The sequence below is a fragment of the Hyla sarda genome, chromosome 1 (genome assembly GCF_029499605.1).
Source record: "Hyla sarda isolate aHylSar1 chromosome 1, aHylSar1.hap1, whole genome shotgun sequence".
Taxonomy (NCBI): domain Eukaryota; kingdom Metazoa; phylum Chordata; class Amphibia; order Anura; family Hylidae; genus Hyla; species Hyla sarda.
In genome coordinates, this window is record NC_079189.1 from 560,984,652 (window position 1) to 561,007,828 (window position 23,177).

The following is a 23,177-nucleotide window of genomic DNA, read 5'->3' on the forward strand; positions in this document are numbered from 1 at the left end:
GTATTTTATAAAAATATTTTTTTTTTTTTTTACCCCCCTAAGGGGTGAGCATTGTAATTGTCACAGCTGGAAAAAAAAGTGACTGGAAAGTGTCACTTCAGCGCAGCTTGTTAGATATAACATAACGTATTTTTCGCCCTATAGGACGCACCGGCGTATAAGACGCACCCAATTTTTAGGGGCAAAATCTAAAAAAATAAAGATTTTGAACCCAATAGTGGTCTTCAACCTGCGGACCTCCAGATGTTGCAAAACTACAACTCCCAGCATGCCCGGACAGCCGTTGGCTGTCCGAGCATGCTGGGAGTTGTAGTTTTGCAACATCTGGAGGTCCGCAGATTGAAGACCACTGCATAGGAGGTAATACTCACGTGTCCCCGCCGCTCCGGACCCGTCACCGCTGCCCTGGATGTCGCTCCATCGCTGTCGCCGTGTCCCCGTCGCTCCGGAACGTCTCTGCTGCCGGCCGGGTATCTTCACTCTCCGTCGCCGCCATCACGTCGTTACGCACGCCGACGGACGTACGCGATGACGTGATGATGAGGAAGGAGAGCGCCGGCCATACAGGGATCCCTGAACCGAGAAGACACCGAGGAGGCAGGTAAGTTCCCCCCCGGTGTCCTGTAAGCACTAACCCGGCTATTCAGTCGGGGTGTTCGGGACCGCCGCGGTGAGATTGCGGCGGTCCCGAACAGCCCGACTGAACAGCCGGGTTAGTGCCACTTTCCCTTCAGACGCGGCGGTCCGAAGGGTTAATACAGGGCATCACCGCGATCAGTGATGTCCTGTATTAGCCGCGGGTCCCGGCCGTTGATGGCCGCAGAGACCGCCGCGATAGGTGTGTATTCGCCGTATAAGACGCACCGACTTTCCCCCCCCAGTTTTGGGGAAGAAAAAGTGCGTCTTATACGGCGAAAAATACGGTATATAGCACAGTCAAAGGTCCGACCCTGCAGCACAAAGTGCGTTCCGGAAAACTTTGTGACACTTTTTTTTCAAGAAACTGATTTATTTATTTATATTTTTTTGTCATAATGTCGTTGCTGAGGATCTACATACAAATATATTGCTGCTATAACTTGGCCCCTATGGACAGCTTATTATAAAACGTAACCTTTTTCTTAATGCGTGTTATTAATTATTTACGTATTGGAATGAAAAGACTGGAGAGAGCAGCGCTGGGAATACTCATCTCCTATTTTTCGATTTTAATGCGCCCTCACAGATGGCATTATTTACACTTTATGTCAAACTGATGGTTTATACCTTTTTTTATAATGTATAATAATAATAATGTATAATCTCCAAGATAGATAGGTGCTGAAGGGTGGCTTATTGGCAGATGGGGCTATAAAAGAAGAGGTGTAACCCCTGATCACTCTGGAAATCAATCATTTAAAACACGTCAGATTAGCTATCAGTGTCTGTAAGTTTTTGTTTTAGGCCAACCATGTGTGAGCTTATCTCTAATCTTTACTCAGTTTACAGGGGTTGTCAAGGCAAATCTTCTCACCTGATCTGACATAACACATAAGGCTGTTAAAATATATCTGTAAATATCAATGTAAATTGAACAAATATAACTACTATAAAACTGCTCCTATGTACAAGAATATAACTACTATAATACTGCTCCTATATACAAGAATATGACTACTATAATACTGCTCCTATATACAAGAATATAACTACTATAATACTGCCTCCTATATACAAGAATATAACTACTATAATACTGCTCCTATGTACAAGAATATAACTACTATAATACTGTCTCCTATGTACAAGAATATAACTACTATAATACTGCTCCTATATACAAGAATATAACTACTATAATACTGCTCTCTATGTACAAGAATATAACTACTATAATACTGCTCCTAAGTACAAGAATATAACTACTATAATACTGTCTCCTATGTACAAGAATATAACTACTATAATACTGCTCCTATATACAAGAATATAACTACTATAATACTGCTCCTATATACAAGAATATAACTACTATAAAACTGCTCCTATGTACAAGAATATAACTACTATAATACTGCTCTCTATGTACAAGAATATAATTACTATAATACTGCCTCCAATGTACAAGAATTTAACTACTATAATACTGCCTCCAATGTACAAGAATATAACGACTATAATATTGTCTCCTATGTAGAAGAATATATCTACTATAATACTGATCCTATATACAAGAATATAACTACTATAATACTGCCTCCTAGCTGAGAGGTTGTGTCTGTGTAGCTCTCCTGATGTCTGGAGAAAGCCCAGGGAGGGGCCACCCTGGGTGGGGAAGCTCCCCAAGCAAGGCCCAGGCTTCTCGGCCTATTCTGGGAATTAATCCCCAGACACCACAAACCATGGATGAAAATCCTAAAGTTTCTATGGATGTGAGAAATGTTCAGAATGTTGTCAGTTCTGGTGCAGTAAGAAGCACAGATGAAAAGAAAGTCTTGGAAGCTAAGAAGGAATCATCAAGTAAGGTAATGGCTGCAGGTGTGCAATCCACCCCTCCTGCAGTCAGACAGAGGAGAACATCCCTGGAGAAGCAGACCATGCAGGAGAATCTGCAGCAGCCTGTCCTGATACGGTCTGACCGCACACGATACGGGAGCGGGAGCAGCGCAAAAGTCACCAACACGCCAGATGAGACCAGAGGGAGTACACCAGGAAGGCTTCAGGGGGCCACAAGTGCGGTCACTGGGAAGAACCAGGGGCCTAGTCCCCAGTCTGGAGATTGTGACCCCGCAGCAGTGACCACAGCCGCACCGAGACAGATCCCACCTCAGAAGCAGAGTCCTGTGAGTACCCCACCAGCGCGGCCCCCCAATACTCAGCGGGCGCCTGAACTGTGTTTGGCCGAGCAGATCCCAGCTCTGGTAAAGAGACTTGAGACTTTAAAAAAGACAAAGTTACAGCTGCAGAAACAAATTGAATGTATTTACAAGCTAAAGGCAGCAAACCCCAATAACCAGGCTGTACATGACAAGAAGCTGAGCTCCCTCGCTGTGCAGCTCGCTGACACTGTGCAGGACATGGAGGACGTATTGGACCAGATGGGACCAGTCGCTGAAACCTTCAGGAATCAGCAAAGATTTGAGGGATATAAGGAGAGACCAGCAACAAAGTCATCTACATCTACTGCTGAACCCAAGTCTACAGCCTCACCAGGGGACACCCAGCAGTCCTGGACAAGACAAGAGGACATCCAGCAGTCCTGTGCAAGACCACTCCTCAGACCAGCCAGCTTCCCTTTTGAAAAAGGGGATTTGTACAGACAAGCAGAAGCAAGCGTCCAGCAACATCAGAGACCTGCAGAGACTCCTCCAGAGGTACCACAAGTCCCAGCAGTCAGCACGGTGAAGCAGGACTATGGACACATACCTGAAGGTAACTCTGTAACAGTAGTGCAGTCACCACAAGCCCCTGGGGGCAGTAGAGAGCAGCAGGACTGTGGACTCTTACCTGAAGGCAGCAGTGCAGCAGAGAGTTCACAGGACATGGCTCTGCAGGGCTTGCTGGGCTCTGTAGTGCAGGATCATACTGCCAGTGACTGCACTGATATGACTGTATGTGATATTACTGATAATGTGTCTGCAGAGGGGGGTGCTTCACAGTCTGTGTGGGATCTGGGGTCATCTCTGGGGTCAGGTCCACCATTAGTTCAGCCTTCAGAGGCTTGTGACCCCCAGAGTATAGAGGTTGATGGTGGGGAGGGGGCTGTACAGTCTGATGCACAACACTTCCCCCCTTTAGTCACACAAGTGTCAGACCCCCCTAGTACGGCTGGTCAGCAGCCACCACAGCGCCCCCAAGTACAGCAGGAGGGTAGAAGTAGTGGCGCCTCCTCTGGTAATGCCTGGAGTCGTGGGTCACCATTCATGTCTAATGTAAACTACACGGGTCAGGCTTTCAAGAGGAGGAATGTGGTCAGGTTCAGACATAGAGGGGCCAAGGAGGAGCTGCCTGACAGGAGGTTTGTGGTCCGTGAACTTCTGTGCCACCAAATGAGCTTCCTGCCATCTAACATCCTGGCAGTGATAAACCTTCCTGACAGGCAGGGCTATGACGTCAGCTTCAAACTCATGTCTGACCTAGACCGCTTCTGGGCCCATGTCACCCGGGTGAGAGATGCTGATGGCTGGAATAAGTTCAGCTTTGTCCCCATCTCCAGACCGGACACAGCGAATGTCACCATTATATTCTGGAACGAGTCTGTCCCCCCCCAGGATATTGTTGTGTGGTTAAAAAGGCACTGTGACCTAATGTCAGACCTGACTAAGACCAGGGATGAGGACGGCATATGGACGGGTGGGTGGAAGGTCCTGGTAAAGTTACGGCAGATTAATAACATTACCCAACATCTGCCCAATTCATTTTTCATTGGTCGGGAAAAAGGGGTTTGTTTCTATGCAGGTCAGCCCAGAAAATGTTTCAAGTGTGGGAAGACCGGTCATATCGCGAGTGTGTGCACCCTAGTGAAGTGTAATTTATGTGGGGAGATCGGCCATGTCAGCGCCACCTGCCAGAACATCCGCTGCAACCTCTGTGGTAAGACCGGTCACTCCCACAGGGACTGTCCTGACGCCTGGCATAACATCTGTAAGGACTTCCCTGATGAGGACCTGCTGGAGGGGGCAGAGGACCTGGAGGGGGAGACATTGGTGTCAGGGTCAGCAGTGACACAACCCGAGCCTCAGCATAACACTAGGGGTGACAATATGGGTGACACTGTAGGTGACACTAGGGGTGACAATATGGGTGACAATATTGGTGACACAGTGCCCGACCAGTCCCAGCCAGGAGCCACTGAGGGGAACAGGGAGGTCACTGAGCAGGTTGTGGCCATGTCTTCTTCTGCCCCAGCATCAATAAATCCGCAGAAGAGACGGAAAAAAGACAAAACCAGCTGCAAGCCTGAGGAGGGATGGACCACTGTCCAAAAGCCCTCCAAAAAGAAAGTAGACCCCGGGTCAGGTGTAATGACCATCACAAATAGGTACAGTGTGTTGTCAGAGTCAGACGCTGAGGAAGAGATGGAGAGGGAGCTAAAGAGAGTGATAGAGGAATTTAATGAAGACCAAGAGGGTGATCCCCCCACAAAAAGGAGACCCCCACGGGATAAACGTCTGTCCGAATCGGACATGGAAACAGGTGGTCAGCAGGAGGGCTCGGACTCAGATCTGTGATGATGGGGGTGACATCTCTGCTTCTTCTGCTTTCTTTTGTTATGATGGCCGACTTTACCCTTAAAGTGTTCTCCAGTAATGTGAACAGTGTCAGAGTGAGGAGGACCAGACACGTCGTATATGACCATCTAAAGTCTATTGATGCTGACATCTTCTTCTTACAGGAGACACGTTTAAATACTCAAGGACTGTTACGTGAGGCAGAGCGTGAATGGCGGTCTGGTCCATCCTTTTGGTCACTGGCTGTGGAACCAAGTGCTGGGGTCTCTATCCTCTTTACCACCAATGATGTAACTATACATAGGCTGACAGAGGTATTGATGGGAAGGTGCCTAATGCTAGAAGTTACTATTCGGGGTAGAAGGCTCCGACTCATTAATATCTATGGTTCACAGACAGTGACTGAAAGGGTTAACCTTTATAATGAAGTGAAGCCATATCTCTTCACGTCTGTCCCTGTCATCTTGGCCGGAGATTTTAATGCCTCCAGAACAACTAGTGACAGAACATCTAAAAGACCTCTAACCCGAGACTCCAAGGTCTTAAACAACATCATTCTACAGGCCGGGTTGTCAGATGTGTTTGTGCAGGGTGGTCGGAAGGCAAAGTTTACCTATTTTTGTGGTGGAAGAAGCAGTAGGATAGATTTGGCTCTGGTTAGTCCTACAGAGACGATTGGTGAGAAAGATGAGAAGATCGTCCCTTATTCTGACCATCTGGCCTTATATTTCTGTTTGGGTGTCACACAGGGTCCTGAGACAGGTAGAGGGTTGTGGAGACTGAATTCCAGCCTATTAGAGGATCCTTCTGTGCAGAGACAGGTTCACTCTCTTATACAGGGTCAACTAGAGAGGGTGGACTTCTATGATGATATGGCCGCCTGGTGGGAGGATGTCAAGGATGAGATCAGAACCCTCTTAAAGAGACTGTCAGTTATAAAGGGGAAGAGTAAGTATGGCCAGTATCTCAAGCTGCGGAAAGAATTGGAGTCACTGTATTCGGCGGGTGGGGACCAACAAAGGATAGACCGGCTGAAATCTGAGATAAGGCAGTATCAGTACAGCAGGTATACCTCCCTGGTTCTTGAACGGGATTATGGGTCCTTAGGGTCTCCTGATCCCTTTGAGAATTGCCGGGAGCGGGTGGCAAATAAATCTGTCACCGGTCTCACTGACTCCCAGGGTGTTTTGCAGGAATCTCGGGAGGGTATCCTGGGGGTGGTGAGATCGTACTATGCTGACTTGTTTCAGAGGAAGGTTTTGGATAGAGACAAGATGACCCAATTCTTGGAGACAACTCCGCTCCCTGATACTAATGATTTGGACTTTTCTCCTTTGACAGCAGAATTGACGGTGGCGGAGGTCAAAGAGGCCATTGATAAGTTACATGTGAAGAAGGCACCAGGTCCAGATGGGATAACAGCAGAATTCTATAAGACATTCAGAGACCTCTTGGCTCCAATCCTCGTGGATGTTTACACAAATTGTCTAGAAAGTCACCTGATGCCTCCATCCATGAGAGTGTCCTCGCTGATTCTGCTGTCTAAAGGTAAAGAGCCGAGTGACATCAAGAACTGGAGGCCAATTGCCCTCTTGAATGTCGACAGGAAGATTCTGGCAAAAATCCTGTTTTCTAGGTTAGTTTGTCTGTCCCCGGCACTGTTGGCAGGCTGTCAGTATGGCACAGTAAAAGGGCGGAACATCTCTGGGGCAGTGATCTCCATAAGGGAGATGTTTGAGAGATGTAAAGCCCTGAGGTGTGGGAGATATGTTGTCAGTCTTGACCAGGCTAAAGCCTTTGACAGAGTAGATCATGAGTATCTATGGGCCACTTTGTCAAAGTACGGTATTCCGGGACATTTCATCGATTGGCTGAAGACTTTGTATTGTGAGGCCGAGAGTTTTCCTCTGATCAATGGTTGGCAGGGTGACACGTTCAGGGTTGAGGCGGGGGTGAGACAAGGTTGCCCACTGAGTCCGCTGCTGTATGTGTTTGCCTTAGACCCGTTTCTGAGGTCACTGCAGGAGTGTGGTTTTCAGGGGGTGCCGGTCCCCCACTGCCTACCCCTGAGTGTTGTTGCCTACGCGGATGATGTGACCGTAGTGATATCTGAGCCTCGTGAGGTGGAGATGTTGTCTGCGGCCATCAGAAGTTACTCGGAGGCCTCAGGGTCTCTGGTCAACCTTGAGAAGAGTCAAGCTCTCTGGGTATCAGATACTGATCCAGATTTTGATCTGCCCCAATTTGTGAGAGCCTCCTCCTATATTAAAATCCTAGGGGTCAAATTCGGGAGGGACGATAACGCCAAACTAAATTGGGAAGAGAAGTTGGAAGCCGGAAATGCAAAGGTTCAGCGCTGGAAGAACTGGAGGCTGACCTATAGAGAAAGGGTTAAAATGTTGAAGACTTACCTGGTCCCCGTCTTCTTATATGTCTCTGTTGTTTTTCCTTTGCCAGAATCTTTCTCCGCTCGGCTCTTTAGCCTGTTCTTCCAAATGTTCTGGGGGAACAGGTTGAATCTGATAAAAAGAGGGGTCACCTACCTACAGAGGAGAGAGGGTGGGTTGGATATGCTGAATCCAAGGGTGTTCTTTGACTCCATGTTTCTAAAAGTTAATTTTGGTTGCATGGACTCAAACAACAGCTCCCTGTGGGCGAATAGTATCAGGGACTGGATATTGCCTTTTGCAGAGTCTTGGGTGCGAGGCGGCAGTCTCAAGAGGGGGAGATGGACGCGTGACTACCTCCCCCCGTACCTGGAATACGGGCTCAGATGTCTGAAGAGATGGCGCATTGAGAAGTCCTATATAGAGAGTAAGCCAAGGAAGGATCTATACGTAAGGGTTTGTAGGGCTTTCTTCTGCTCTCCGCTTGCCTTGAGGGATTGTGTGACCAACACTTTACAGGAAAGTCTAAAGTTCCTCAATGGGAAACGACTCCCTGCAAAATTCTTTGACATAGCTTGGCTGTCGCTCCATGGGAGGCTCTTTGTCAGGGGTAACCTGAAATATCTAAGCGTTTCTGATAGGAACTGTCCTCTGGGTTGTCAGCAGGAGGAGACTATGGAGCATTTCATATCTGACTGCAGGGGCGGGAGGAGGATATGGGAAGAAGTGTCCGGTAAGCTAAACATCCCATTACTGCAGAACCTGACGTATCCTGACATCATATATGCTGTACCATCCAGTAACAGGAGTGTAGACAGGGGGACTATGTACATTATAATTACTATCACTAAATATTACCATTGGCACATGAGAACCCGAGTGTCCATACACAATGAGCCATTCCACCACATCACAGCAGTAAGCCAGATAATGTCCGAGCTCCAGTGGGTAAAGTCATTAGAGATACGGAGAAACCAAAATAATGGGAAATTATGGAGGAATGTCTCTTTGGTTTAACACGGATGATGTCATGTTATTTTATTAAATTTTTTTGTGTTTTTCCTTTTCCAGCAAATGTGGACTTTCTAAGTTTAATATTACTCTGTACATACTCTAGTTGAGTAGTCATTGTGTGTACAATGCTTGTTATTTTTGTTTTGCATTGTAAGAATTTATGTTAATTGTAATTTTGTTTGTTTTCACAATAAAAATTGCCCCTATATACAAGAATATAACTACTATAATACTGCCCCTATATACAAGAATATAACTACTATAATACTGCTCCTATATACAAGAATATAACTACTATAATACTGTCTCCTATGTACAAGAATATATCTACTATAAAACTGCTCCTATGTACAAGAATATAACTACTATAATACTGCCCCTATATACAAGAATATAACTACTATAATACTGCCCCTATATACAAGAATATAACTACTATAATACTGGCTCCTATATACAAGAATATAACTACTATAATACTGTCTCCTATGTACAAGAATATATCTACTATAAAACTGCTCCTATGTACAAGAATATAACTACTATAATACTGCCCCTATATACAAGAATATAACTACTATAATACTGCCCCTATATACAAGAATATAACTACTATAATACTGCCTCCTATATACAAGAATATAACTACTATAATACTGCTCCTATATACAAGAATATAACTACTATAAAACTGCTTCTATGTACAAGAATATAACTACTATAATACTGCTCTCTATGTACAAGAATATAACTACTATAATACTGCCTCCAATGTACAAGAATATAACGACTATAATACTGCTCCTATGTACAAGAATATATCTACTATAAAACTGCTCCTATGTACAAGAATATAACTACTATAATACTGCCACCTATATGCAAGAATATAACTACTATAATACTGCTCCTATGTACAAGAATACAACTACTATAATACTGCTCCTATATACAAGAATATAACTACTATAATACTGCTCCTATATACAAGAATATAACTACTATAATACTGCTTATATGTACAAGAATATAACTACTATAATACTGCTTATATGTACAAGAATATAACTACTATAATACTGCCTCCTGTGTACAAGAATATAACTACTACAATACTGCTCCTATATACAAGAATACAACTACTATAATACTGCTCCTATATACAAGAATACAACTACTATAATACTGCTCCTATATACAAGAATACAACTACTATAATACTGCTCCTATATACAAGAATATAACTACTATAATACTGCTCCTATATACAAGAATATAACTACTATAATACTGCTTATATGTACAAGAATATAACTACTATAATACTGCCTCCTGTGTACAAGAATATAACTACTATAATACTGCTCCTATATACAAGAATACAACTACTATAATACTGCTCCTATATACAAGAATATAACTACTATAATACTGCTCCTATATACAAGAATATAACTACTATAATACTGCTTATGTGTACAAGAATATAACTACTATAATACTGCTCCTATGTACAAGAATATAACTACTATAATACTGCCTCCTATGTACAAGAATATAACTACTATAATACTGCTCCTATATACAAGAATACAACTACTATAATACTGCTCCTATATACAAGAATACAACTACTATAATACTGCTCCTATATACAAGAATATAACTACTATAATACTGCTCCTATATACAAGAATATAACTACTATAATACTGCTTATATGTACAAGAATATAACTACTATAATACTGCCTCCTGTATACAAGAATATAACTACTATAATACTGCTCTTATGTACAACAATATACTGTAACTACTATAATTCTCTTTCCTATATGCAAGAACATAACTACTATAATACTGCCTCCTATGTACAATGATATACAACTAACTACTATAATACTGCTCCTATGTACAAAAAAAAAAGTACCGTACTTGCAGGTATCATTTTATTGTGACAATAATTTCCCATTGCTGACCCCTATTCTCCTGGACAATGGTTTGGGCCATGAAATGTATGTTCCATGATGAAGACTCTAATATCTTATCATATTGTAGGTGACTTTTATGTAGCAGAAGATCTTATGAAGAACATTGTGGTAGAATTCTTACCTGATGTTGGCGTCATTGGAGCAGCCGCCAGGCCATTCATATTCAGCGCAGCCATTTGTTGCATCTGGGCAGCTGCGAAGGCGGCCATGGGATTCAGGTATCCACCCTGTGCTACGGAAGCCATAATGGCGGCCTGTTGCTGCATCAGCTGGAAGAAAGAGAACAGACAAAAAATATCAGAAGTTACTGGCAGGACCCCCCAACTCCCCAAAAATAATCACAACTAGCAGTACCCAATAGAATATCCCTAGGTCTTAGCTGGTCACTAGGAAACTACAACTACCAGCACACCCTGACAGTCTGCAGAATTGTATGGCCCCCTAAGCCCTCCCCAACAGTGCCCCTGGTGGTAGGAGGCAGCCACTGCCACACAGCCTCTTGATGAGTATACATGATGATCCTGGATGGAGAAATGTGTTGGAGACATGTAATCTGACAAACACAACTAGGAAAAATCCAACTATGCTACATTTGGCCATCCCATCCCTACTATACCTAGTGAGCTTAACTCGACTACATCAGACCAACCAAGCCATGATACATGGGACAAACTCAGTCTTGCTCTATCTAACCAACCTAGCTCTGCTACATCTGACCATCTCATCCCAACTATATTTGACCAACCTAGCTCTACTTCACCTGACCAACCGAGCCATGATACATCCCACCAACCCAGTCTTGCTCTATCTAACCAACCTAGCTCTGCTACATCTGACCATCTCATCCCAACTATATCTGACCAACCTAACTCTACTTCACCTGACCAACCGAGCCATGATACATCCCACCAACCCAGTCTTGCTCTATCTAACCAACCTAGCTCTGCTACATCTGACCATCTCATCCCAACTATATCTGACCAACCTAACTCTACTTCACCTGACCAACCGAGCCATGATACATCTCACCAACCCAGTCTTGCTCTTTCCAACCAACCTAGCTCTGCTACATCTGACCATCCCAACTATGCTGCACCTGCTATGTGGAAGAATGAATTACCATGATGAATATGCTATTTTCTCTGGCAAACATCACAAAGATGAATTGCTCAGTGTGGGACGGCTGGTGATCTGGACGCTACCACTCTACATCTGGCTCTGGGCACAGGATCAATAACCTCACCCCGGTTGGCCTTGCCCGCCAGAAGAAACAAATCACCCGCCGCAGGGCTTTGTGGGGCTCTCGCTGGAACTCATAGTCCATTGCATTCTGGGATTGGAGGGTGCACTTTGTTGTTATGGCAGACAAGGCAGCTGCACCAGATTCTCATGTATATTTAACACGTGTCCTTATGCCAACGCTCCTCTCTATGCCAGGGAAGTCGAAGAAACGTTGTTTTATTAACGTCCTGGCATCTGCCACCGCTATGGCGTAATATTAAAATTTAAATAAATTTAGACCCCCTGTGCTCTATGCGCAACCAAGGTCACGTGTTACATAAGATATTAAGCATAGGTCTCCAAACTGAGGACCACCAGTTGTGGTAAAACTACAACTCCCAGTGGGAATGCTGGGAGTTGTCGTTTTGCCACATCTGGAGGTCTACAGTCTGGTGACCACTGGTATAGGGAGTCTTAGCTATATTTGACCAACCAAGCCATGATACATCCAACCAACCCAGTCTTGCTATATCCAACATGTAAAGAGAAAATCCCGGAGCTCGATATAGATTAACAAAATTCTTGTCTTTTATTTATGCAAACGGCACTTTAAAATTTGCTAAATCCAACAAACATAGCTCTGCTACATCTGATCATCCCATCCCTACTATATATGACCAACTAGCTCTGCTACATCTGAACATCTGATCATCCCATCCCTACTATATATGACCAACTAGCTCTGCTACATCTGATCATCCCATCCCTACTATATATGACCAACTAGCTCTGCTACATCTGAACATCTGATCATCCCATCCCTACTATATATGACCAACTAGCTCTGCTACATCTGATCATCCTATCCCTACTATATATGACCAACTAGCTCTGCTACATCTGATCATCCCATCCCTACTATATATGACCAACTAGCTCTGCTACATCTGATCATCCCATCCCTACTATATATGACCAACTAGCTCTGCTACATCTGATCATCCCTACTATATATGACTAACTAACTCTGCTACATCTGATCATCCCATCCCTACTATATATGACCAACTAGCTCTGCTACATCTGATCATCCCATCCCTACTATATATGACCATCTAGCTCTGCTACATCTGAACATCTGATCATCCCATCCCTACTATAGATGACCAACTAGCTCTGCTACATCTGATCATCCCATCCCTACTATATATGACCAACTAGCTCTGCTACATCTGAACATCTGATCATCCCATCCCTACTATATATGACCAACTAGCTCTGCTACATCTGATCATCCTATCCCTACTATATATGACCAACTAGCTCTGCTACATCTGATCATGCCATCCCTACTATATATGACCAACTAGCTCTGCTACATCTGATCATCCCTACTATATATTACCAACTAGCTCTGCTACATCTGATCATCCCTACTATATATGACCAACTAGCTTTGCTACATCTGATCATCCCTACTATATATGACCAACTAACTCTGCTACATCTGATCATCCCATCCCTACTATATATGACCAACTAGCTCTGCTACATCTGATCATCCCTACTATATATGACCAACTAACTCTGCTACATCTGATCATCCCATCCCTACTATTTATGACCAACTAGCTCTGCTACATCTGATCATCCCATCCCTACTATATATGACCAACTAACTCTGCTACATCTGATCATCCCATCCCTACTATATATGACCAACTAACTCTGCTACATCTGATCATCCCATCCCTACTATATATGACCAACTAGCTCTGCTACATCTGATCATCCCTACTATATATGACCAACTAGCTCTGCTACATCTGATCATCCCTACTATATATGACCAACTAGCTCTGCTACATCTGATCATCCCTACTATATCTAACCAGCTTAGCTCTGCTACATCTGACCAACAGAGCCATAATACATTTGAACCAACCAAGTCTTGCTCTATCCAACCAACCTAGCTCTGCTACATCTGACCATCCCATTCCTACTATATAGGTGCACTATGTGCAACCACAGCCACGTGTTACATAGGAGACTGGGACTCCAAAGTGAGGACAACCAACTGTTGCAAAACTACAACTCCCAGCTATCTGGCATTGCTGGGAGTTGAAGTTTTGCAACACCTGGAGAATGACAGTTTGGAGACCACTGATATAGAGAATCTTAGCTGTTGTAAAACTATAAACCCTAACAAAACTACAACAGTTGAAAAAACCTTTTACCGGATGGTATAAAACTACAAATCCCATCATGTCCTTTAAAAAAAAAAAATAATAATATTGAAAAATTTGAATGTTGCAAAACTTTAGCAACTTTTCGAAGTGCCGCAAAGCTCCTAAACTCCTAACATGCCCTGAGAAAACTGTTGTAAAGCTACACCTTACCAATCCGGCCCTGCTTCATCACACCAACATAGCTCTGCTACATCTGACCAATTTGTTTCTACTAAATCTGATCGCCCAAACAACTGTAAGCTACATCTGAGTAACCTAGCTCTGCTACATCTCACCATCCCTTCTCTACTACATCTTACCAACCCAGCTCTGCTATATTCAACCAACCTAGCTCTGCTACATCTCACCATCCCTTCTCTACTACATCTTACCAACCCAGCTCTGCTATATTCAACCAACCTAGCTCTGCTACATCTCACCATCCCTTCTCTACTACATCTTACCAACCCAGCTCTGCTATATTCAACCAACCTAGCTCTGCTACATCTCACCATCCCTTCTCTACTACATCTTACCAACCCAGCTCTGCTATATTCAACCAACCTAGCTCTGCTACATCTCACCATCCCTTCTCTACTACATCTTACCAACCCAGCTCTGCTATATTCAACCAACCTTGCTCTGCTACATCTCACCATCCCTTCTCTACTACATCTTACCAACCCAGCTCTGCTATATTCAACCAACCTAGCTCTGCTACATCTCACCATCCCTTCTCTACTACATCTTACCAACCCAGCTCTGCTATATTCAACCAACCTAGCTCTGCTACATCTCACCATCCCTTCTCTACTACATCTTACCAACCCAGCTCTGCTATATTCAACCAACCTAGCTCTGCTACATCTCACCATCCCTTCTCTACTACATCTTACCAACCCAGCTCTGCTATATTCAACCAACCTAGCTCTGCTACATCTCACCATCCCTTCTCTACTACATCTTACCAACCCAGCGCTGCTTTATTCAACCAACCTAGCTCTGCTACATCTCACCATCCCTTCTCTACTACATCTTACCAACCCAGCTCTGCTATATTAAACCAACCTAGCTCTGCTACATCTCACCATCCCTTCTCTACTACATCTTACCAACCCAGCTCTGCTATATTCAACCAACCTAGCTCTGCTACATCTCACCATCCGATCTCTACTACATCTTTCCAACCCAGCTCTGCTATATTCAACCAACCTAGCTCTGCTACATCTCACCCTCCCTTCTCTACTACATCTTTCCAACCCAGCTCTACTATATTCAACCAACTTAGCTCTGCTACATCTCACCATCCCTTCTCTACTACATCTTACCAACCCAGCTCTGCTATATTCAACCAACCTAGCTCTGCTACAACAACTACAGCCAACAGCTGTCTAGGCATGCTGGGAGTTGTAGTTTGGGGGACACTAATACGGAGATGCTTTATTATTTATAATACTGAATATTTAGTAATTTTGTTAATATATACATATTTGATTTAGTTATTTAAGTTATTGATTTATTTCATTTTTTTATTTCTTTTTTACTGTGAATATTATTATTTATTTAGTTTTACATTATAATAACAATGCCTCTCGAAGGCCTGTCCTTTGAACGTACTGCATAAAATTGTCTAGAAATAATAAAAATCCTGATCCAGGCGGGAGATGTAATGGAGGCAATGGGCTGTACATTAGCCTTTATGCACCGTAAATGGCTCGCCATTGCCTCTGCGCACATGAATATGGAAGGAGCATTAGGACTCGGCTCTCAGGTCTAATTACACCCATTAGATTTGCACTTTCACCATCACAAAGTCCCCGGCAGCTTTTTAAAAAGTCTAGGAAAAAATACGGAACAAAAGAAAGAAAAAAGAAAGGAAAAAAAAAATCCAGCTCTCCAAAGAAACCGCCGCCGCCGCCATCCGCTTCTACAGTAATAAACCTGCATTCGCTGTCCACTCGCTGCTTGCAAAGTTTTACAAATTAATTGTATCTCCACGAAAGTGGAACCTAATTTGCTTTAGCGTTCTCTGGCAGTTCATTATCGGCCTGATACATAAAGAAGCGGGGACGTAATAAACTACAGAGCGGTCACTTCTTAATTCTATAGGGGGAGGGGGCATTGGGCACCACAGAGCGGTGTTTACAATGTATTGAGGATCCGATGGAAGTTGAAGGGAGGATGAATGAGATTGTTACATTGTATTTGATTCTGTTGTATTGATACATAGTTATGATAGCTGGATGACATCCCTATTGGATCAGGATATATAGTAGTTATACACGTCCCCTTAGGGCGCATTCACATCACGATTTTACCATTCTACGTCTTCTCACGATTTTTAACGTTGAAATCATACAAATCTGCGCGCCAAGTCGTATCCATTGACTTCCATTCCTTAATAATAGACAACAAATGCATCAGTTTTGATCCGCATCCGATTTTGCACGATTTAAGATCGGAGGTAAAATCGTGGTTGACCACGATTTTTCGTCCAGATTCAAAATCGGATCAAAATCGTGTCTGATTTTTTTATTATTGATGTCTATGTAAATCGCATGGAATCATGTGACTGTGCCATTCTATCAGATTAATCGCACACGATTTTTTTGTACGCATGCGCAGTAGACTTCAAATATATAAATCTTTATTGCCATTGGCATACATATTCATTTTAAAAACAGGATCAGATTTTTATTGGAAATTGGATGGAATTTTCATCTGTACGATTTTTAGATACGATTTTAAAATCGGATAGCAAAGAAATGTTTACATACGATTCTATGTGATTTTGTCCGATTTTACGGTCCGATAATCGGATGGTTAAATCGTGATGTGAACCTAGCCTTAGTTTTAACTGTATACTGCTGCTATCTCTATGGGATCAGCATATATAATAGTTATACACTTCCCCTCAAGCTCTTTCTATATACTGCTGTTATCTCCGTGGGATCAGGATATGAAGTAGTTATACACCTCCCATCCAGCTCTATCTGTATTCTGCTGCTGCTGTCTTTACGAGATCAGGATATTTTATTAGTTATACACCTCCCCCAGCTCTATCTGTATACTGCTGCTATCTCTATAGGATCAAGATATATAGTAGTTATACACCTCCCCTCCAGCTCTATCTGTACACTGCTGCTGTTATCTTTTACGGGATCAGGATATATAGTAGTTATACACCTCCCCTTCAGCGCTATCTGTATACTGCAGATATCTCTATGGGATTAGGATGCATAGTAGCTATGCACCTCCCCTCCAGCTCTATCTGTATACTGCTGCTGCTATCTTTATGGGATCAGGATATATACTGAAGTAGTTATACACATCCCCTCCAGCTCTATCTGTATACTGCTGTTGTCTCTAAAGGACCATGATTTATAGTAGATAAACACCTCCCCTCCAGATTTGTCTGTATACTGCAGCTATCTCTATGGGATTAGGATATATAGTAGCTATGCACCTCCCCTCCAGCTCTATCTGAATACTGCCGCTGCTATCATTATGGGATCAGATGTATAGTAGTTATACACCTCCCCTCACGCTCTATCTGTATACTGCTGCTATCTCTATAGGATCAGGATATGTAGTAGATAAACACCTCCCCTCCAGCTCTATCTGTATACTGCTGCTGCTATCTCTATGGGATCAGGATATGTAGTAGTCATGCCCCTCCCCTCCAGCTCTATCTGTATTCTGCTGCTGCTATCTGTATGGGATCAGGATATATAGTAGTTATACACCTCCCCTCCCAGTTTTATCTGTATACTGCTGCTGCTATCTCTATAGGATCAGGATATGTAGTAGTTATACACCTCCCAGCTCTATCTGTATACTACTGCTAGCTCTATGGGATCAGGATTACAACATAGTTAATAGAGTCCTTTGTCTTAAGCTGTTGTCTTTAAACTTTGGACCTCCAGCTGTTGTAAAACTACAACATCCAGCATGCCCAGACAGCCGTTGGCTGTCTGGGCATACTGGAAGTTGTAGTTTTACAACAGCTGGAGGTCCAAAGTTTGGAGACCACTGGTCTATAGGACATATCAAGGACTCCATGCCTCCTCCTTAAGGTCACCCTTCCCTTCCTCCTTGTCCCCGATAGAACTGGGATAAGGAAGATGCCTCAGATCCAGGGGCGTAGCTCTAGAGGTAGCTGTTGCATTGGGGGCCCTGGTGCCTAAGGGGGCCCCAAAGCACATCTGCCCCATAAGAGAGCTGTACAATAATTGGCATACGGGGCCCTGTTGCAGATTTTGCATTGGGCCCTGAAGCTACAAGCTACGTCTCAGCTCAGATCCTTGACTTGTCTGTAGTTTTTAATTCAATTATCTGAACCATTAGATTAGAATTCTTCCCCCCCCCCCCCCCCCCCCCTGAATATCTTTCTAATAGCAGACAGAAATAAGGAACCCCCTCCAGAGGCTGGCGGAGAACATCCTGATATATATTTATAGTCAGCTTATATAAGGACAGAAGAACAGATGTGCCAGCCGGTGCCGTCCTGCAGAACATTACGTTCCTAAGATATTGGAGGAGTGTTCGAAAAAAAAAAAAAAAAAAAAAAAAATTTTTTTAATGAACATCCAAATGTCCTTCTGCCATAAACTAGCAGGGAAGTCCTCCCGGACCCCGGCGTCTCCACCGTGTGTGACAGAGAAGATCGGAATCTGCCGGATGAAGACCGGAGACTTTGACTGCATTGGGGAAAGTTCTGACAAAACTAGTTAGGAATTCGGAGAGCCCCCGTCTCAGGGGGGAAGAGAGTACATTTTAGGTTATCGCATTCTATTTGCTTGCTAGAAGAGTCAGACGCAAGGGCTGCTTATGCGCTTTGATGCCTTCCTCTGTAATGATCTTGAGGGGGAAGGCTTAGCTCTCGATGCGGAGTCACTTCATGTCATTCTGAAGCAGATCACATAATTTCCAATGTAGTCTTCTGTCCCTGAGATTTTGTAAACAAAAGTTCTTGGCGAGCCAATAACCCTTCGAGTGCAGAGAGCTGGAAACATAAGATGCTCCGTTGCTTCGGGACTGATAAAGTCTACCGCGACCTTGAAAAGTGTGTTGTACGTGTCAGCTGTAGAAATGGCCTGACGCGTCTTATCCATGGTGAACGGGGATCGGGAGGGAGACATGCGGATAGCATTGAATGCAATGAGCGCTTAGTTTTCTAGTCACTACCTCATCCAGTGCTGGACTGGGTAAGCTGGACCCGATAAAGAATGTGATACTGAGGGCCCCTGGCCTACAGTTATATAGGATATCAGCAGGTCTTCTTATACAGAGTAAGGCTGGAATTCCACTGAGGTGTTTTTTTCAAAATGCAGTAAAAAACGCCAATTTTCCCGCACGGCATTTTTTCAGTGAAAAAACGCCACGTCGAGATGTTAGCTGCAAGTCAATAGTAAACTGTAAAATGCCAGATTCACTCTGCGTTTTTCAGTTTGGCTTTTTTAAAAATCCTTTTGGCGTTTTTCAGCAATTTCGGGTTCAGAGGCTGGATTTTCAAAATGCCCGACAAATCCTAGTTTGGCATTTTTTGCCCTAAAATCGTGGTGTTTTCCTCCCATAGAAGTCTATGGGAGAGCAAAAACGCCAAGAAAAACGCCATGTTGGTTTAAAATTTTGTGTTTTTGCAGGCGGTTTTTATTCTTTTTTGGACTTTAGCGATCCAAAAAAATGATGGAGATACCTTTTTTTATTAAAATTTGTAAAAAAAGATACAGTAGTGATGGAAAAAATTGTGTTTAACGAAATTTATCTTTTTTTATTACGAAATGTTTATTAATTTTTAAATTTTTAAACAGGGATCAATTTATGTGGGCGGGTAAAGCGCTAAAAATGTAGCCGACAATAATAAAAATGTAGTGTGTGTGTCTATTTTTCATTTTTATTTTTTTTACTTTTTTTTAGGTAGTACCACTACTCCCAGCATGGAACACACTGTTCCATGATGGGAGTAGTAGTACCTGTACTAATAGACAGATCGCCTGTTGCGATCCTCCTGTATAATGTATAGATGTGGTGGCAGCTCTTCTATGGTCCCCTGCACTGACGTATATATACACATATTCATATTTCCTGCAGAGAGCTGTGATTGGCCAGATGGTTCCAGCCTATCACAGCTCTAGGAACATGTGTGTATATATACGGCAGTGCAGGGGACCATAGAAGAGAGGCCGGCCGCATCTATACATTATACAGGAGTGATACTCGCTGTGATCTTTCCTTAACTACAAGTACTACTATACTATAGATAGGACGATTGCAGCGGATATCAGTAGTGATACCCGCTATGATCTGTTCTTACCTGCAAGTACTACTACTCCTAACATGGAGCTCACTCTGAAAAATATGAATGAGTGAGGAAAATATGAATGAGTGAGTGGCCGGAGTACAGAGCAGGGATGCGAGCGATGTATACAGCCGCTCCATCTCTGCTATAGATAGGACAATCGCAGCGGATATCAGTAGTGATACCCGCTATGATCTGTTCTTACCTGCAAGTACAACTACTCCTAGCAAGGAGCTCACTCTGCTCCATGCTGGGAGCTATAGTACCTGCATTAATAGACAGATCGCATCATGTGTCAGAAATTACACTTGCTGCGATCTGTCTATTAATGCAGGTACTATAGCTCCCAGCATGGAGCAGAGTGAGCTCCATGTTAGGAGTAGTAGTACTTGCAGGTAAGAAAAGATCATAGCGGGTATCACTACTGATATCCGCTGCGATCATCCTATCTATAGCAGAGATGGAGCGGCTGTATACATTGCTCGCATCCCTGCTCTGTACTCCGGCCACTCACTCATTTATATTTTCCTCAGAGCTGTGATTGGCTGCAACCATCCGGCCAATCACAGCTCTGGGCGGAAAATATGAATGATGTTCTATTTACATCACTGGCCGGAGTACAGAGCAGAGGTACGAGCACTGTATAGAGCCGCTCCGCATCTCTGCTATATAATGGACGATCGCATCGGAGCGATATGTCTATAGTACAGGTACTACTACTCCCATCATGGAACAGTGTGTAGTACTACATAAAAAATTTTAAAAAAAAAGTACATCCCTACTTTTTTTGTACCCTTTTGTACCCTTTTTTTTGTACCCAAGTACATCCCTACTTTTTTTTGTACCCAACTATTTTATAAAAAAAAAACCCAAAGGGCCCAAAAAAAGTCAAATTCCACACAAAGGTAAAAACGCCAGAAAAAATGCCATAATGCAGGGAAAACTGTGGCAGTTTTTCTGGCATTTTTTCTGGTGTTTTTAAGCCAAAAAAATCGCAGGGCAAAAATCTCAGTGGAATCCTAGCCTAACAGAGACACTAAGACAGAACACAGAAAGTGGGAGTAGGGCTACGGCCTGGTGCAAGAGAGAGCCAGGATTGTGTGGATGCAAGCTGAGCCTGTCAATATCCTCCAGAGGATCCACACTGTAAATAAATGGCATCAATTGCAACGAGCACTCATTTTTCTAGGCACTACTTCATCCAATGTTGAACTAGGCATGCTAAACCCAGTAGAAGAATTGGTGCTTAGTGCCCCCTGTCCTACAGTTATATAAGATATTGTCAGGTCTCCTTATGCAGAGTAGCAGAGACACCAAGACAGAACACAGGAAAAGGAAGTGGGGGGCTACTACTATGTGTGGGACAGAGTCTGGACTTTGTAAATGCAAGCTGAGTTTGTCTGCCACCTCCTGTAGATCCACACTGTAAATTAAAGCATATGGGCTTCCCCTAATATCTGAGCACCGATACATTTCTAGGCAGCTGTCCCTTTTGCCCCTTGGGTATGTAAATAATGCTGCCTCCTGAATGTAATTTCCTATTCCTCTGGGAATTTTTACAAATGACTGTAAAATGCAAGCTGAGCCTGTCTACCTCCTCCAGTGGATCCACACTGTGGATGCATGGCATCAATTGCTATGAGTGCTCATTTTCTAGTCACTACTTCATCCAATGTTGAACTAGGTAAACTGGACCCAATATAGGAATTGATGCTTAGTGCCCCCTGTCCTACAATTATATAGGATATCGGCAGGTATCCTTATGGAGAGTAACAAAGATACACACTGTAAATAAAAGATGCATGGAGGCTTCCCTCTGAAATCTGAACACCTATACATTTTTAGGCAGCTGTCCCTTTTGCCCCTTGGGTATGTAAACAGTGCTGCCTCCAGAATGTAATTCCAGAGTGCTCCTCCTGCTCCTCCTTGCACAAAGGTGGAGGCAGCGGTCCTGCTGCTGGGTTGTTGCACTCCTATGGCCTCCTCCACATCTCCTGATGTACTTGCTTGTCTCCTGGTAGCACCTCCATGCTCTGGACACTACGCTGACAGACACAGCAAACCTTGTAGCCACAGCTCACATTGATGTGTAATCCAGGATGAGCTGCACTACCTGAGCCACTTGTGTGGGTTGTAGACTCCGTCTCATACTACCACTAGAGTGAAAGCACTGCCAGCATTAAAAAATGACCAAAACCAGGAAGCATAGGAACTGAGAAGTGATCTGTGGTCACCACCTGCAGAACTACTCCTTTATTGGGGTGTATTGCTAATTGCCTATAATTTCTACCTGTTGTCTGTTCCATTTGCACAACAGCATGTGAAATTGATTGTCAATCAGTGTTGCTTCCTGAGTGGACAGTGTGATTTCACATAAGTGTCATTGACTTGGAGTTACATTGTGTTGTTTAAGTGTTCCCTTTATTTTTTTGGGCAGTGTGTATAGTCCAGCATGCTTGGAGTTTTAGTTTTTGTTTGGGGCAGCTGATGAGCCACAGGACATGCTGGGAGTTGTAGTTTATAACTAACTGCAACTCCCGAATGTAATAAAAAAAGCGATCAAAAGGTCACATCAAAACAAAAATGGTACTGTTAAAAACTACAGAGCGGGGACCAAAGAAACGAGCCCTCATACAGGCCCGTATAAGGAGAAATAAAAAAAAGTTATAGTGTTCAGGACAAAATTTCCCCCTGCATATGTGTATCCTATGTTACGCATATATAACTAATTAGCATGGCTAGTATTTTTTTACAAGAAAGGTGGCAACCCTAGACTTGAGCCTTGGTTGGTCTAGAGGTAAATTCACCACTGCCCTGGTACTACGA

General features: G+C 43.4%; 1 protein-coding gene across 17 annotated transcripts in view; it reads right to left on the reverse strand.

Moving 5' to 3' along the window:
* CELF4 (CUGBP Elav-like family member 4) overlaps positions 1 to 23,177 on the reverse strand; it is a 1,140,249-nt gene that overhangs the window by 111,557 nt on the left and 1,005,515 nt on the right. For all 17 annotated transcript variants that reach the window (XR_008848282.1, XM_056542932.1, XM_056542937.1 and 14 more), the window contains exon 7: positions 10,723 to 10,870. Coding sequence is in view for 16 of the 17 variants with exons in the window: in XM_056542932.1 (XP_056398907.1) it covers positions 10,723 to 10,870 (148 nt within the window). In the remaining variant the exon portion in view is untranslated. The remainder of the gene's footprint in view (positions 1 to 10,722; positions 10,871 to 23,177) is intronic.